At 49.6% G+C, this 16,806-nt stretch overlaps 1 protein-coding gene across 1 annotated transcript; it reads left to right on the forward strand.

Moving 5' to 3' along the window:
- The first annotated feature begins 5,686 nt into the window (after positions 1 to 5,686).
- GUK1 (guanylate kinase 1) lies at positions 5,687 to 14,775 on the forward strand. The gene is made up of 7 exons (XM_009583733.1): positions 5,687 to 5,798; positions 7,607 to 7,648; positions 8,811 to 8,907; positions 12,603 to 12,741; positions 13,669 to 13,753; positions 14,071 to 14,156; positions 14,604 to 14,775. The coding sequence occupies exons 1-7, from the start codon at positions 5,687 to 5,689 to the stop codon at positions 14,637 to 14,639; spliced, it is 597 nt and encodes a 198-aa protein (XP_009582028.1). The 3' UTR covers positions 14,640 to 14,775.
- The last annotated feature ends 2,031 nt before the right edge of the window (positions 14,776 to 16,806 follow it).

The following is a 16,806-nucleotide window of genomic DNA, read 5'->3' on the forward strand; positions in this document are numbered from 1 at the left end:
GGTGCTCAAACCAGTTGGTTGGTTAAACTGGTCCAGTTTTGCGGTAGGACGAGGTCTTGGAACGGCCTCATCTGAGGCCTGGTCCTAGATGGTTTCTGCAGTGACCTTGAGCAAGAGGTTCTTGTTCCTCCTGCTGCATCATTGCTCCCTGCAAAGCGAGCAATGCCAGTCACTGCAGCCAGTGGAGGAGGGACTCATTAGCACTTTGTAGATAATTGTTTCCAGGAAAAAGGTGGTTGAGTGGTCCCACCAGCTTTGGGTACCGCAGTGGGGATGCTCTGCTCCTGTTTCAGTACTGCAAATCATTCCCTTTATTTAAGCAACCCACTGGCTGTCAGGGCAGGACCTCTGAGCCCAGCTGTCCGGCACGATCTCTGCGTGCTGGGAAACTCCAAATGAAGCCCCGGAGCTTTTGCCCACCCGTTCCCCGACTGAACGAGCGTGGGTCCAGGGCTGCGGCCGTTGGAGCCGCCGGTGCCATCTGACCGGCCGAGGGGACCTCCTCCTCGCCGACATTGAGACGCTGAGCGTTTGCCTGCTCTCAGATAATGTTAAACTTTGTTGTGTTACTGTAGCTGGGCTGGGTTTTCAGAAAGCGTTCCAAAACTTAGAAAGGTGGGAGTGGCGGCTTTATAACCAACCTGCTAAAAATAGGGATTGGGATCATAATCCTAATCCAGGAGACCTTTCTTGGGGCTCCAGGGAGACTGTCCTTTAATCTTCTTTTCTACTTTGTTAAGGGGGCTTTACCTTCTCTGTAAAGCCTCTCTGCTAATCAGCATTAATTTCGTTTAACTCTTGTGATGTCTGTCCTTTGCTTTACTGGTTGCGTTGCCACCTCCCAGTTAAAATCCAGGGCGAGTTTAGCAGGCGGGAGCAGACCGAGAAATGTTCCTCGCCCTAGTGACAACCTCCTGCGTCCTCCTTCGGTGTCTTTTTGCAGCCCAGCGGGGTCTACGTGGCTGTTTGTCCTCGGCCCCAGGGGTGGCACTTCCCCAAATACGAGGATCTTTATTAAATAGCCATGCTGCTCTCTTGCTGATCGACTCCAGCCCGCTGTGGTTTTGGTGATGTGTGGTGGTTAGGCTGGATCCAAAACCATTTTAGGAGTAACCCAGTGGAGGTGAGAGACCCTCTGTGCTAGATATTTGCAGATCGGCTGCTCTGAAAATGCCAAAATCTGAGCAAAGGGGGGAAAAATTAAGCTTCTGCTCAAAATAAATATGTACCTGTAATGTTACAGCTGCAAAGAGCTTGAAAACGTGATGCGCAAATGCCAAACAAGATTTAAAAAACCCATATCTGCCAGATCTGGTTTCTCAGGCTTTTTTGGTGCTTTACTTGTGGTTTTTGAGGGCTTCAGGCTGCCGGAGGGAGGGGAGCTGTGTTTGATGGGGCTGGGGAAGCAGAGAAGCCCGGTGAGGGCAGTAACATCGATGTGCTCCGGCTCGTCGTTATGAGCCATTTCTCAGGGTCAGGGCATGTGTTTAACCAAATCTGACGGTGGAGGAGAGGGTGCCCGCTCCCACATCTCGAGGCAGAGATCGTCTCTTCTGTTCACCCTCCCAGGACGTCTTCGTCCTTTGTCTCTCTGTCCCCAAGCAGCTGCCCCCAAAATCCCACACTGCGCCGGGTGGTGGGCGCCTTCCAAAAATGCTTCGTGGGAGTGTTTTTGCTCTGGGCTGGCACAGATTCCCAGTTTGCCAGCCGTGTATTTGTCGTCTGCCGCCCACGAGGACCCAGTCCCTTCATTTGGCAGTGGAAATGGCTTTTTTTTCCCCTCTAAATTACGACTTGTTTTCCTCTGCAGATCTCCAGCAAAAGAGAAGGGACACATTTGGAAGGAGGCAATAGGAAGCACCTGCAAGTCTCTTGGTTTATTTTTAGCCCATTTCCCAAAGAAGTGAAACCCGTGATTGCAACCCGTGTGTCTTTTCTCACTTTAGTCCTGAGTATTTTGAGGGAAAAAAAGGGAATAAGGTAAAGGAGAGCGTCTCCATCTTCCCCTGACACCCCACCAATGCTTTTTCAGGCAGAAAAGCACCACCAGCACCAGGAGACAGACAGGGCGGCACAGACCCTGCAGGCTCCCACCGTGGAGGTGCTGGGACGTGCTGTTTGGAGGTTCGGGTTCGGCTCTGCGTAGAGAAGGAGTTTCCCTGTCGCTTTCGTGGTGGATAAGTAGCCTAATCGTTGACCTGAGGCGAAGCAGTGGCTGGAGGCAACAGCCGTGCAGACTTCAGTCCTAAAGAAGCAGAGCGTTGTCTGCGGAAGGTGAAATCCTGGCTAAACCCAAGACTGAGTGATTTTCTAGAAGAGTTGCCTCAACCACACGACTGTTGGGTGTGTAGCAGCTTTTATAGCCTGGGTTTTACGCCCGATGTGCGTCAATGCTATCGAAGAGCCCATCCGTTCTTGGTGTCTGTGGGCATCACCACTTGATCACCGGCTAAAGACATGCTACGTGTGAGAAGGAGGGTGGGCTGGAGACCTCCTGAAGCCTGAACGAGCCGGTGGTCTCACCCAGGAGGTACCACACCTCCCTCTGACCCACAGATCGCAGCTCTTCCCCGTGTGCGTTTACGTTGGTGACATGCAGAGACGGCACGTGCCGGCACCCGTTAGCAGTGTTTGACTGCAGCTTCGCCAGCCGGGAGAGGGGGGAGCGGAGAAGAAACCATGAGAGAAGGTTAAAGACCAGCGAGCGGTTTTCATTGGCCATCTTAAAATTGCGGCTCGGTAATTAAGGCTTTAGACAGCTCACAAATAGCCCAGCTTTCTGCCGGCTCGCTCGTATTGCGAGCCTGTCACTGCTGTGAGGAGCTGGACTTTATATCTTGGCTGAAAGGGAGTAAAAGGAGAAGGTAAGGTTGTGTTGGAACCTGCTGCCAGCCAGCGCTCTGCCCATTCCTCTTACCCCTTCCCAGTTTGGCTGGGGTTGAATGAAATGATTTTAAGTGATTTGGGCAGCTTTAAATTCCCCTTTTCCTATCGGTGCCTGCTAAAGGGCAGATGAAATTTTGAGGGGGGAAGAGAGGAAAGCTCTTTTCCCTTTAGCTGGGATGTGAGCGTCCAAGCTGGGATCTGCAGGGACCGGGACCTGTGCATCCAGAGTGATTCTTGTTGGCACAGCCAGATCACGGTGGAGGGGAAGCTGTGAAACGCGTGGACAGAGTCCGTGCTGGCATCCGAATGTCACGTGCGGGGACTTCCAGTGATGGCCGAGGAAGCTGGTGCGTGATGAGAGAGCATCGTTTGGGAGCAGCCGTGTTGCAAAGTGTGCTGGGATGACTGGAGAGCTTCTCTTTCTCTTCTGGAGTGTTTCGCAAGCAATGGTGAGGGCTCACCCGTTTTATTGATGTGGGCGAGAGGAGCTGGTGGGGGCAGAAGAGAGGGAGATGCTTCGGACAACTCGGCAACAGCCCCTCTGCTTCCTTGCTGCAAACACGGAATAGCATTTCACTGGTGAGGGGGTGCCGGAGGGCGCGCTTTCCTCTCAGTATTGAACATTTAGGCAAAACCTGTGATATTTGGAAATTTTCAAAGCTCAAGGGCTAAAGGAAAGGTAGGACAGGTCCCCAGAGGGACTTCCTAGAGTTTGTTCAGCCTCGTGTTTTTTGGATGATGGAGTCTAATCCAGCGACGTGGCCCTGCACGTGCAATGGGTCCTGTCCTCTGAGGTCCCTGGAGAATGGCTGATCCTGGTGGGTCTCCGGGGCTGCGGCACCTGGAGAACACTTAAGAAAAGAAGAAAAAGACAGTTTCCTTTTGGATGGTGATTGAATGTGGTTAGTTTTACGCCCACGTTAGCTGCTGCTGGCATCTACTTAGACTTTGTGTATTAATACCCCGTCCTTTCCTACAGGCTTGGATAAACTCTGGTCAGACAAAGCATCCTCAGGGAACAGAGGGAAAACTCGTATAATTTGCTAGCTGTTGTGCTGCCTGATAGGTGTCTGTGTGACCGCAGAGCTGTGCGGGAGGGATTTAGGGACGAGGAGGTATCCGGCTCATGTGGGCTGGGGTCAGGGAGGTGGCACGGCTGGATTAGCCTGCTGCACGATCCGCGACTGATTTTGTAAGAGACGGCATTTGGCTTAAAGCTGTTTAAAAACTGTTTGGAAGGTCAGGGTGACATTGCTATGATCTAATTTAAAATGGAAAGGCATTATACTGTCTGTCGGCTGATAGCTCCTGAGGCCACACCCAGCCGACGGGGTTAAAAAAATGCATTTCCAGGGGCTTTACTGCTTGCAGAAAGTAATTGTTTTCAAATAGGAAAAATAGGCTTGTTTGATTTGTCCCACTGTCATCATCACCTCTGGTTCAGAAGCTGCTGAATTGCTGTTGATGGATGAGGGTCCCCAGTGGTACCCCCTGCACTGTCGTACAGGATTTTCTTCTTTATTCACATGTTGATAATTAACCTTTCTTCCTCCCCAGAGACGCAGGCACATGAAAACACCCATTTTTTTCATTCTGGCTGAAGAAACAGCTGCAGAAAGATCTGTGTGGCCCCAGGCTGTCTTTTTTTTTTTTCCTGTACTAGGAACAGAACCTTTCTTTCTTGCCATGAAACACCTTAAGCTGAAGTTAGTGCTCCAGGAAATATGGAAATAAACCCCTAAGCACACTCGTGTCCCAGATCACATCCGTGTTCAGACGACTGTTGCACGGCATTGGGGTTTAGTGGTGGAGGACGCGCTGGGCTTCTGGGTCTAGGCTTCAGTACGTTGTCTGCTCATGGTAAAGGCTTTGCGTGTGGATATTTATCCCAGGACTGATGGGGAACATCTAACTGCCCATCACAGGCTTGTAGTTTGTACTTGTTAGGATGTAAATGGGCAACATAAGAGGTGTGGCGATCTCCTGGCATCCCATCCCTTGCTCGGAGCTGCGTATGTGTAACGCTGGTGGATTTCTGCCCTTTTTTCTTGCCAGCATCTCCTGCAAACACTCCTTGAGGCCCTTCCTTGAGGGAAGCAGCTGTGACTATACCTCTGTCAGTAAGGACAAGTATTAAGCTGGCATTTGTGGATGTTCCATGGTGTTTCCAGATGCCAGCAGGCACAGACAGCATTTTTCTCCTGTTAGAGAAAGTTTTCCCTAGAATTTGGATCCCAGAGGGACCCAACCCTGGTGAGAGCAGAGCTAGGACAGAGCTGGCTTGAATTATCCCACTTTAGTGGCAACTGGAGCCCAGTTTCCTCCTCCTTCGGGTTATGTCCCTTGAGAACAAGTGTTCACGCTGCAGTGATACATGTCCTTTATTTGGCGGAGGTATTTGTTCCCCGGGTAAGAATTGGGGCCAGCAGCAAAGCAAGGTGAAGCTGTCCTGCTGCATTGCTGGTGGCCTCCGTTGTCTGCTTTCCAAAATGATATCTGAGTCCTCAGGGCTCCCAGCCCGGATCTTTTGCAGCAGTACAGAGGTGGCAGCTCCCGCTGTCTGCAGCCAGTTTGCTAATGTAATAGTTCTTTGAATTTCCTGATATTTCCTGCACTCTCAGTTACTTCCTATCGGCTCTAGGCTTGTGATTTCTCATTATTTCAGATTTGCCTGCAGAAACTTGTATCCGAGGGTAAAGGATAGATGCTGTTTTGTGGGGCTGAGCACCCCTGGGAATCCATAGCTGTGTTTTTTCATGGGTGTTTCTAACCAGACACGTATTTTTCCGTCTCTCTAGCCATGCAGGGACCGAGACCAGTGGTTCTGAGTGGCCCATCGGGTGCAGGGAAGAGCACTTTGTTAAAGAAATTGCTTAAAGATTACGAGAACATCTTCGGCTTCAGCGTCTCCCGTGAGTATCTGTACATCTCTGGGGAAGGGCAGTGGAGGGGTTCAGGGCTGCTAGCCCAGAGCCTGCTTCTGTAGCTCTATTCATGCCCCAAGTAACGGGCTTCCGTGGCTTGCCTGTGTCCTAGTCTGTCTGTGGGCTCTTTAGGATGTTTAAGTAAGTCAGGATGCCTTTTACTACTGGCATTGAGTGTCAAGTCTAAGATTTGTCTGGAATAGCACTCAACCAGGTCTGGTGACTCCCCACACCTCCAAACGCAGCTCAGAGAGGTGATGAGTTTTTTCGGAGTGATTCTTGATTCTGAAAGTAAGAAAATCCCCCACACACCTCTGTTTCAAAAGCCAATTCTTTCCATCCACCTGCGGGAGCTGCTGAGGATTTTAACAGCCCAGGGGCTGCACACCAGAGTCTCAGATTTAACATTAAAGGGTTCCGTGAAGCCCATCTCATTACCGGGTCAGTCAGTGAAACAGTTCGCCCCATCACCTGCGTACGTTCCTCCTCCTGCCATTGCTCTGGTGGTTTGTTGACTTTTTCTACGTCGGTCACTAAGCGCTGGCCAAGGGTCCTTTTTTTCTACCTGGGGTCGTTCCCTGTAATGTGAAAATAACCCCTGGCTGGCACCGGCTCGATCCACTCACGCCTTCCCGCAGGCTGCAGGCAGTGCTGAAGTCCTCCTGCGTCCGCAACAGAGTAAGTGCAAGGAATTTTTTTCAGGCAGCTTGCCTGTTGCAATACTAATTTTGTTTCCTTTTTCTTGAGTGACACTTTAAAGGTTGCCTGCAGAGTCTGGGCTGTGTCCACAGCTCATTCGCCTGATTTTTCCCTGGAGCTCTGCAAGGTGTTTTTGAGTACGTTCTCAAAATGTTTTTTATTGTCCTAACGCTTTGGATACTGCAGGCGAAATCCTTGCTTTGAGATCTGTGAGATCCAGCTTCGTTCCACCATGAAAGGGCAAATACTGGATGTTTAAAAACTTCATGTTACTGGAGATGAAAAAAACCTTAAAATTATCTTTCCTTTTGTGTGTTTCATCCTATGCTCTTGATTCAACTGAATCTCTCATCTCAGTCCAAACTAAATCTTATCATTTTCACCAAGGCTGCCTCTTGATAGGTATTTTTTTCCTAAATCTCCATAGGCCACTTAGACCTTGGCAACTGGTGCTTTATAAAAACTTAGAGGTGACCAGAGCCTTATTGCATTGGGTTAACTCCTGCAGGTCCTAAATAAAATAATCGGCGTTGCCCTCCATGATGACCATCAGCTCCTTTTTGGTTTGCAGAGCATGTGCTTAAAATAATACTGGTTTGAATGACTTCCAACAGGGTTCAAAGGCTGTCTGATTTATTCACCTACCTCGTGCAGGAGTTTGCCCTTATTCATTAAATCTGGCTATTTTAAGCACCTTTGTAGGTGCTGCATGATCTTTTAAAATGAAGATAACTGAAGTAGGGCACCGCTAATTCCCCTGAACTGAGACAGAGGTCCGAATAACGTGTCTAGGATAACACAGGAAGGCTGTAGCAGAGCTGAAAACTAAGCCCAGCCTGGTAAGTCTCACACTGACCACTCAGCCCCTAACAATCTTAATTGATTGTTTTCAGATTATCTAGGATTCTTCAATTAAAGGCCAATCCTGCATGTCGTTGTGTGTTACACTAGCTGATTCCAGAAGCTTTGATCATTTTAAATAGAGGATCAGCTTACTACGTGATTGGGTTAATCTGCTGCGTACATGCTTTTATTTCTTTAATACTATTACTTCCTTGGGTGATCTACAGAATTCACAAGGCTGTTTTTGCTTCCAGATACCACAAGGCAGCCAAGACCCGGAGAAGTAAATGGCAAAGGTGAGTGTGTTGCAGTTGGGCCTGTCTCATCAGACTCGGCAAATAATTCCTCTGAAAAATTTTAAGTTTTTATGTGAAGTGCATGCATGAATCCCCACTAGCAGATAAGTTAGTCCTACATTTATGTTTATAGGATGCATTTCCCTAGGCAGGAGGAGCAGACATTCAGTAATGATATATTTGAGCGTGTGTGTGTACGTATATACACACGCACACACGATTTTGTTCTTGATTTCAGCGGCAATAAGACCGTAGCCGTTTACTGCTGTTCTGCAGCGTGTGCCATGCATTGGAGAGACGATAACGAAGAGGGATGGACTTGGCAGAACAAAACCAAAATTTAATTAAGTGGTGAAATGTTAACAGAGGCAGAGCACATGCTGTCAGTTTTCTTTTCTAGACACCGTCTCTGTGACTTGCTGGCCAAGGTTTTCAAAGCGGGGCTCTCAGTTTAAGCACCTTGGTCCATACCTGGTCATTGAATGGCTTGGTTTTCTGAAGTGCCGGGTAGCTCTGGTGAGGCACCTCAAATGTGCCCTGGTTTAGAAAATGCTTGATGAGATGCCTTTATCTGTATTAAAGCTTGTGTGCAGCTGGCCAGCTGCTTATCTGTTTTCTGGTTTGTTTGCATATTTCGGAAAGAATCAAATGAGGTTTGCACTTAATTTCTGAAGGCAGTTTTCACTGAAGTGAAAGGGGGGAATTTTAACAAAAGATAGACAAACATTCCTTTCTAGTTCGTTTGTTTTTGATCTTCCCTTTTATCTCCCTCTCTTTCTTGTCCCATTCTAGTCTTTAATCATAAGTGCTTTCAAATTGAGGGCCTTGGCAGTCCTTCTGTAATGTGTTCCACACCTGGGGGAAGTGGGGGGGAGGGAGTTTCCCACTGCACCAGAAAGGGGAAAGGGTATGAAAAAGGGGGTACAGCAGCATGTCTGGCCACACAGAAAGCTCCAAAACATTTTGAGCAGGTTTCTGGGCGATTGGTGTGGAGGGGGGATGCTGTATACAGTAATTACGAAGCAGGTATCTGCAGTCTGCCAACGTCCAAAGCGGATTTTAAGGTGCTTCTCCCCTAAGCACCTATGGGTGTCATTTTGACCATGAGCTGTACCTTCAAAGCTGTTAATTTCTGGCTATTTTTCCTATTTTCCCTATCCAGATTACCACTTTGTGACCAGAGAGGAAATGCAGAAAGAAATTGATGCTGGTGAATTCATCGAGCACGCAGAGTTCTCTGGAAATATGTACGGGACGAGGTATGCAGTTCAGACGCTGTCGCTGCTGAACAAAGGAGCTGAGATGATGGTGAAGGAAGAAAGTATTTTAACTTAGTGACACTGTTTTCCCCCAAACACACAGATTCTTGCCGTAAGCAAAGCCTTTCATTTTGATAGCGGGATCCTTGTCAGCTTTATTAAGACGGCAAAATTAACTCTTGCAGAGAATTAGCTCATCATAAATCATCGTTGCTTTATGAGATTCTCTGTAGCCTCCAGTGTTTGAGGGCTGCTGAAGTAGTTCATGTGCTTAACGCTTTTCTTGCACAGGGGTGATTTTCACAGACTATTTATGGTCCTTAATATTTTAGAAGTGCTTGCAGAGAGCAGTGGGCAGAATAGAGACTTACTCTCATTATCCCTATGTTACCTAATGGTCTGAATACGATGAATTCAGGAGCAGAAGCGATGATATCTGTATTGGCTGTTGTGAAACAAGTATGCGTGCTGCTTTGGTAAAGTGGCTGTTTACAAATAGATAAATTGCATGGCACCCTTGACTGGGGTTAAAGAGTTAGGCGGATTTTAAAATAGCATTGCCCTGGGCATTGGAGCTGATGATCGATAAAACATTAAGCTGCAATGTTAATTAGAAGTCAGATATCTTATATAATTATTGTAAGAAAATTGTGGTGCTATAGTAAAGGACCTGCTAATGAGGAAAGTTAAATGTTTCCTGAGATATTTAACTAGTTGCATTAAAGAAATTTGCCTGAAACGCTTTTCAGGAAGACTTACATTTCTTAAAGAGCTGAATGGGCTTTTTTGAGGATTTTTTGGAGACGGCGAGGTTAATTTCTGAGGATGGTTTCCTTACGGGAGGTGCCAACACAAGGCCCCCAGACTGAACGTGCTGTAGGTGTACGGTTCTGAAGGAACGGTCGGTGATTTTGCATTTCAGTAACGTAGCTGTTTTAATGTGACATGTACAGGCGTCACTGCTGTCACCGCAGCTAAGGGCAGCCTCGCAGGGGTCTGGCCATGCTCCCTCTGGGGCTGATGAAGAAGCACAATCCCCTGCCCTGGCCTTGATACTTCCAGTGTCACTGGTTTGGCAAGAGAAGCGAAACCTGACAGCTCATCTTCCAAATACCCAGCACCAAGGAGAAACTGAGTTCAAGCTCCTTAATCCCTGGCTTCATCCTGCGTAGGACAGGCTTCCTTCCTTCACGTGTGTCCTGCTTAATCCAGCTGGCCGCAGCATGGAGGAGACGGCTGCTTTCTGATGCCTGATACGTAGGTGGAGTTGATTTTGGTGCCTTTTCCTCAGGGTGGGTGCTGAGAAGACCTCTCTCCTCAGCCGATTTCCTTGAAATCTGCAGGAATCTGATACTTTAACCACATTAAATGATGTGCTTGGGTTTGTTTCTGAGGTGCTTTTCTCCCTGGTCCTCACTTTCATCTTTGGTCCACTCTGCACGTTCACGCTGCCTGTGCTCTGCCTGTGGTGATGGGCGTGCAGGGTGGGAGGCTGAAATTAACCCAAACCATCTCAGCAATAAAGACCAGTTTGCAAACAAAATAAATACAGAAACTCTCCAAGCCTATGTTTCTTTTACAAGTGCCTAAGAATGTTTCTAATCAGATATGTGATAAAATGGAGAGAGTCCCTCATGCTTATCAGAATAGTTGAAGTTTTCGCCAATCTTTTCTGCTCCCTAAATCTCATCAGCTAACAATAATGAATAACTAAAAATTAATTGCTTAATTTAAAGAGCCCTGAAAGGGCCCTCTCTGTGGGATAGCACTGAGTCCTGCCCACAGAAACCAGAAGTTCTTTGAAGCTGCCTTAAATTAGAGGCTGAAATCAGAGTGCAGGCATGGGGTGTCTTTCTCGGGGCTCCGAGAGCTGCTGGCTCTTTGTAGATCGGTTATAGCAGGAGTTAGTTGATACCACGTGAAGCCTGCGACTTTCACAAGGCAAACCAAGCCATTTTGGGGAGTTTTTGTGGATTTGCGGTGCTCAGATACGGGCTCTCGCTGCTGCCCACCCGGGTAAGGTAGCAAAGCTCTGTATTTCTATAGAGCACAGTGCTGGTCTCGCAGCTTCGCTTCAGCTTTCTCCTTCCTGTTGGGGTTTGTGACCTGTCTTGTGGGACTGCCGGGTCAGGAGGAAAGTCACCAGCCACCTCCATCCTCCTGCGTGACCCCATCACGGCAGTGTCTCTGCAGGCAGCAGACCCTGCTGCACTGACCAGACCAGCTGCGGGACCCCAAGGCTGCCTGTCTGCCTGCTCTTCCTCACCGTCCGGCGTGAGGAGGTCACGGCATCGCTGTGTCAGGCTGCTCCTTTGCTCATCTGTGTTCGCTGGGGCTTTTCTGGGCTTGCAGGCTCCTAGAGGTCTTTACAGCTTTCGGCTCTGCTCTGCGTTCCTCCGAGAGGCACCTTCTGCTCGCGCTGCCTCTGTCCTTTCTGGCTGCGTTTGCAGGGAGCTGTCGTGAAGCTGCAGTACCCATGGCTTCAGGACTCTCCGTCTGTGCTGCCACATCTTCCTCTGCACACCCTGCCAACAGCAGTGCTATGGTCACGAGCAGCTGCTGCCTGACACCCATTGGTGCTTTGCCTTCGTGCCAGTGAAGACCCTGTCTTCTCCAGCTGGCACAGCCAGGAGCGTGGCTGGTGAGAGCCATGGGAGAAGGGCTGGGGGTCCCGAATCCTGTTTCGCTGGAGCTGTGACTTCCTTTTCCTGGGGCGTAGGACAACACAGAAGCATTTGTTTAAGGGAGTCTGTTTTCCTGCATCAGGGAGCAAACCCTGATGGTGCAGGGAGACGGGGTGAGGTCCAAAGAGGTGCCCTGGGTATGGGCAGGGAATCGAGCAAGTTGGAGGCTGGCTGTAGGGCAGCGTTTTCTCTTAATCTCTGCTTCCATTGCATGACCTCCTGACTTCACGACCTCAAAACCTGCAGTGCCACCTCTGAACTCCTGGCAGGGCTTCTCTCCACACTGTCCCATCATGCCACAGAGCCCTGGCTTGAAGGAGAACCTGTGCCCAGCACTGTGCAAATACTGACTGAAAAACCTCCCAAGAGGGCTGCTGCCCAGTTACTAGTCCAGGTACCTCCAGTGCACCAGGAGAGGGTTGGCGTTGCTGCTTTTCAAGGGAGAATTGTATGTGTTCAGGAACAACTCGAGGCAATTCCCCCGTGTTGGGGAAGAGATACCGTCTTTAACGACATGCAAGAACCACCACTTAAAAAATAATTTCTTAATTGTGCATCTTGCGACCCAGGCAGGAGCATCCATCTCCATCAAGCATCCTTCAGGAGAGCGCATGGATACGGAAATTGGTGGATCTCTGGAAAAGGAAAGTTCTCGGCGTTTTTGCTCTTTGGTGAAGGTTGATCCTGTGTTTGTTGAAGGCAGGAGCTTTACGGACCATACCTGATCCACACTGCTTAAGGGATAGTCGCACATTATCCATTTCCACACCTTCCATCGTGGTTTTGCCAGGCTCTCCAGCAGGAGGCAGCAGGTCCCTGCTCCACCCCAGAGAGCCAGCGGACACTTGGGGAAAGAGAAACTGTTTAGCAAGAGCAGAGCAGGCGCTCTCTTCTCTCCTGCCACAATTTGGGCCCTGTGACGTGAAGACCTGCTGCTGGAGGGGGACACACCAAACCCCCACTGCTATGGTTTGTACGCTCAGACCCCTTCCTTCTTTGCTCTGTCCCCAGTAAAGGTGCAGTGCAGGCTGTTCAGGCCCAGAACCAGATCTGCGTCCTCGACATCGACATCCAGGGCGTGAAGAACATCAAGAGGACAGACCTGAACCCCATCTACATCTCCGTGCAGCCTCCGTCCATAGACATCTTGGTGAGCGACCGCCTTCCTTTGCCGTTAGGCAGTTAGAGGTAATCAGCGTCTTGCTCTGAAGCGATGGGGGTTCCCCCCTTGTTGATTCATCTGTATCTTTTTAAGGGCCATAGAATAGGGTGGGAGCAACCTCTGCCCAGTCTGACTCCCCAACCTATGGCTCCCAGGGATAAATCTTCCTGTTTTTTGAGTCTCTCTTGTACAGTTTCCACACCTCGGCGTGTTTGCCTGCCTTGGGTTATAGACTCTGTTGCAGCGTGGCCAGCCTTTGAAGGCATTACTTGTGCTTATGCTGGGGAGAGAAGGAGATTTTTGTGCTGAGACTGGCTTCCAGATATTAAAGTTAAACTGAGGGAGGCTGGTTCTCTGCAGCACTGGAAATCCTATACCCCTCTGGTCTTATGAGACCCTATATAATATCATAGTCTGCCTCTGGAAGAAGTGAAGTCGCTGTCATGGTTCAGGGAGGGATGCAGACACACACATGCAACTTGCTGAAGCCATGCAAGGAGTACGTGGCAGAGAAGCCCGTGACTCTTGGCTCTCCCCTCTTGCTCTCAGTACATCAGGCAGTCTGTGTTTCTCATGGAGTTTGTGAAGGAGGGAGCCAACAGCACTAGATGCCAGAGCCCAGCAGAGAGATTTCATCTCCCAGCAGTACCTGCAAAAAAAAAAAAAAAAAAATATACAGGGGGAGGAAAAAGAGACTGGGAACCTGAGCTCTGGGTAGGAGATCTTGAGCCCAAACCCAGCTTGGCCACTGGTTTGCTCTGGGCTGTGAATGAGGCCCCTCACCCTTTGCAGAGTGTTATCTCACGTGCCCGCAGTAGCAAATGGCAGACAGCATTGGCTTGTGGGGTGGATGGTGGTTTCTGCGTGGATCATTTGGAACACGCATTTCTTTAATATGTTTGTCACTGGCTTTAGGAAAAAAGACTACGTGACCGAAAGACTGAGACAGAAGAAAGTTTACTGAAGCGTTTGACTGCAGCCCGCGTCGATTTGGAACTTAGTAAGTCTGGGGGCCTTCGAGTGATGTGCGCAGGGAGAGGGGATGCGTTGGTGATTTAGGAGCTGTTTTTTGCATGGACATCTGACGTGTTCTCCAAGGAGTGCTGGCAGGGCTTGGACATGAGCGGAGTTTGATATAAGCACCATTTTGCATCGTTTCCCACTGCAGTTCTTTGTGGGTGGTTGGCAGAGAAGCGCATTATCAGTGGCTGAAATGGTAATATGAAAATGCCACAGGAACTCAGGTCGTGCACGAGAGATGACACAGGGAAGGAACATGTTCTCCTCTAACTCCTCTGTCCTCATCTCCTTCCCTAGGTAAAGAGCCTGGCCTGTTTGACTTGGTCATTATTAATGATGATTTAGAAAAAGCCTATTCCGAATTGAAGGAGATGCTCCTGGAGGTGAGTTGTTCAGAGCTTTTCTGCCTCGTTTCTCGGGCAGGCATGACCTCTAGGCTGAGCAGGCAAGGGTCTGCCTACAGACAGCCACAGAAATGTGACCTCCTGCCCACACTTGATCTATTTTGAGCAGCCGAGTGACATAGTTGAGCACAGATCGTGTATGAGTGATGACGGATCAGTGGCCTAAGAGTGGGAAACGGATCTAGCGCGATACTGGGGCAAAATAAACATACATCCCTGGACAGTATGGAAGGGGTGTGCTATTTCTGAAGTCAAACCTTGCCTTGTCCCTAAAGGCTCGTGCATAAACTCTGGGCTTGGTCCTGTGATGCTGTGGACCTGGTCTGAGGAGATGATCGCTTGTGGTCTCCAGAGCTGTGAAACTACAAGTTGTTCCCGAAGAGTGGCAGACGCTCAGTTGTTTTTGTTTTCGTGATCTCCTTGCAGGAAATCAAGAAGACCCAAGAATCCAGGAATTCCTGAGCTGAGCCTGCTTGGACGTTTCAACTTTGCACATCATTCCTGAAGCGCGTCACACCATTTTATTCTGAGAGACATTCCCTTTAGGCTGATCCTCCTCCCAAGTTACTCTAGGATGTTTCTATTAAAAGGAAAGAAAACGAAACCCGCTCACGCTTGTGTTTCTGTTCGCCACGCGCTCGGCGTGGGCTCTCCCAGGTTGGTACCTCAGGCGGATGCTTCGGAAGCGATCACACGGCATCCACTGCCGAAGGGCAGAGCCGTTCTGCGAGGCTGTAGAGGAGCTGTCTGGGCAGCTGCGGCCCCAGCACGTGGCTTAGGATCTCACTGCGATATTTGTGGAGGTACACATTGTGCCCCACTAATGCCACTATGTAGATTAACGTGACCCCCACTTCCACCTGCAGACAGAAGGGCTCCCATCTTTATGGCTCCTGGTATCACACGTGTTGGCATCCTCTTGCTCCCTCTGGTTCCTGCTTCCTTTTGCCGATCTGGCTACGGCTCCTCCAGGCGTTTCCGATCGTCTGTGCCTGCCACCCTCAGCCTCTGCGGTGTTTTGTTGTGTCGCTGTGGCAGAGCAGCACGTCGGCATGGCTCGGCTGCTCTAACCGCAGTCCCTGTCAGGAGATGGGTTTGTTTAATAAGCCGAGAGAAGGGAGTGGTTGCAGGATATCATCTATCCGCTGTCCTTTTTTCTGGGGGAAAAGCACAGTGAGCTGCTCCTCTCTGCCATCCTGGCAGCAGTCTTGTAATTCACATGTACGTGTTGTTCCACTTGAGTTTAGGTGCAGGTAGATTTTTAAATGCTCTTAGACCTACAAGTTGGGGGAAAAAAAGAATTCCTTCCCAAGCTGTGCAGCCTTTTTGGATGACATGCTTGAGGGCAGCAATAAATAAATCCCTTTTCCTAGGAGGGATCCGTTCGATCTAGCCATTGTCCCACGAACTGGTCTGTGGCTTGAGACGTGGAGAGCTTTGCGTGATGGGGACTGGGAGGACGCTTTGCACTTCACTTCCCCAGCTTTCTTCAGCCTTAATGTTGATGCTTTCACGTCACTTCTGAGCACTTTGGTCCCTCCAGCAGGTTGTATCCTGAGCCTCCTTGGAGGGGTTGGTTCCTCACTGAGCCCCTATATTCAAAGCACCCCAACCTTCGCCAGAGGTAAGCGTGGGAGAGAGACGAGCCATGTTGCATCTGGTACCTCCAGGTGGTTCAACTGGTTTTGGGCTGCAGGGAAGGAACAGTTGCTGTGAGCAGGCGTGCGGCACAGCCGCTGGCAGGGTCTCTCGTCCTGGAGGACGCAGGCGGTTTGCGTTTGATCCTCGAGAAATGGCGAGTCCCGCAGAGCTGCCATCCCATGGGTGGTGGCTTCCAGCCGTCTTCTCCCCAAACCGAACCCAGATCAAGCTGCCATCGTGCAGACCACGAACGGCTGGACCGTGCAATGCCAGGCTGTGATATTTTCTCACCAAAATCACGTCTTACAGGGCATGGTTGTACCTTAAACTCAGCTCTTGGGTTTCATCCTCTTCATGTCCCATCTCTCCGGCTTACCCAGCTGCTCTGCTCTCCCACACCTGCAGTCCCTCTCAATCCAGCTCCATCCTAATTTACCAAGCTCCATCATCCACATTGTGGACACCAGTAAGCAGAACCAGACCTTGGGCAACCCTTTTAGTACCTCGCTTGCATTTAGAAAGATGATTTGATGATTATTTTGATCATTTGCCTCTGTTTGGGTGTGTAAATATATCTCTTATAGATTACACTGTGAAATCTGCCTTTCTGTTGTCATGAGTTTTGTGTGGCGAGGTTCTAGCTTTGGTTAAACAAGCAGGAAAAAATGCTCCCCAAAAATTTTCTGGGGTGTACCTGCTTCACAGCATCTGGTGTTCCCCATCCTGACGGTGTGAGTCGCAGGGGCCAGCCTCTTCCTGCAGTGGCGAGCAAGAAACTGTCATTTTTTTCCTGAATTGTGGGGTTTTGTTATGTTTTGAGGGACGCATTTGCAGTGGGGAAACGTCCCCTCTAGATGGCAGAAACGACAGCAGGAAAACGCAGGGGGCCCGCGCAGCGGAGCGACGAAACGCCGAGGTGCGGGACACAGTGCTGGCCTCAGTCCGGTGGTCTCCGGCCCCACCGCGTGGGACCTGCGGTGCTGTCACC

This window comes from Fulmarus glacialis, unplaced genomic scaffold (genome assembly GCF_000690835.1).
Source record: "Fulmarus glacialis isolate BGI_N327 unplaced genomic scaffold, ASM69083v1 scaffold21280, whole genome shotgun sequence".
In the NCBI taxonomy this organism is placed as follows: domain Eukaryota; kingdom Metazoa; phylum Chordata; class Aves; order Procellariiformes; family Procellariidae; genus Fulmarus; species Fulmarus glacialis.

Excerpts from the sequence above, each read along its gene's own strand:
- GUK1 (XM_009583733.1), top strand. The coding sequence starts at position 5,687 with ATGCAGGGACCGAGACCAGTGGTTCTGAGTGGCCCATCGGGTGCAGGG. Across the intron at positions 5,799-7,606 it reads CTTCGGCTTCAGCGTCTCCC|ATACCACAAGGCAGCCAAGA; the intron begins GTGAGTATCTGT and ends TTTTGCTTCCAG. Across the intron at positions 13,754-14,070 it reads CCGCGTCGATTTGGAACTTA|GTAAAGAGCCTGGCCTGTTT; the intron begins GTAAGTCTGGGG and ends CTCCTTCCCTAG.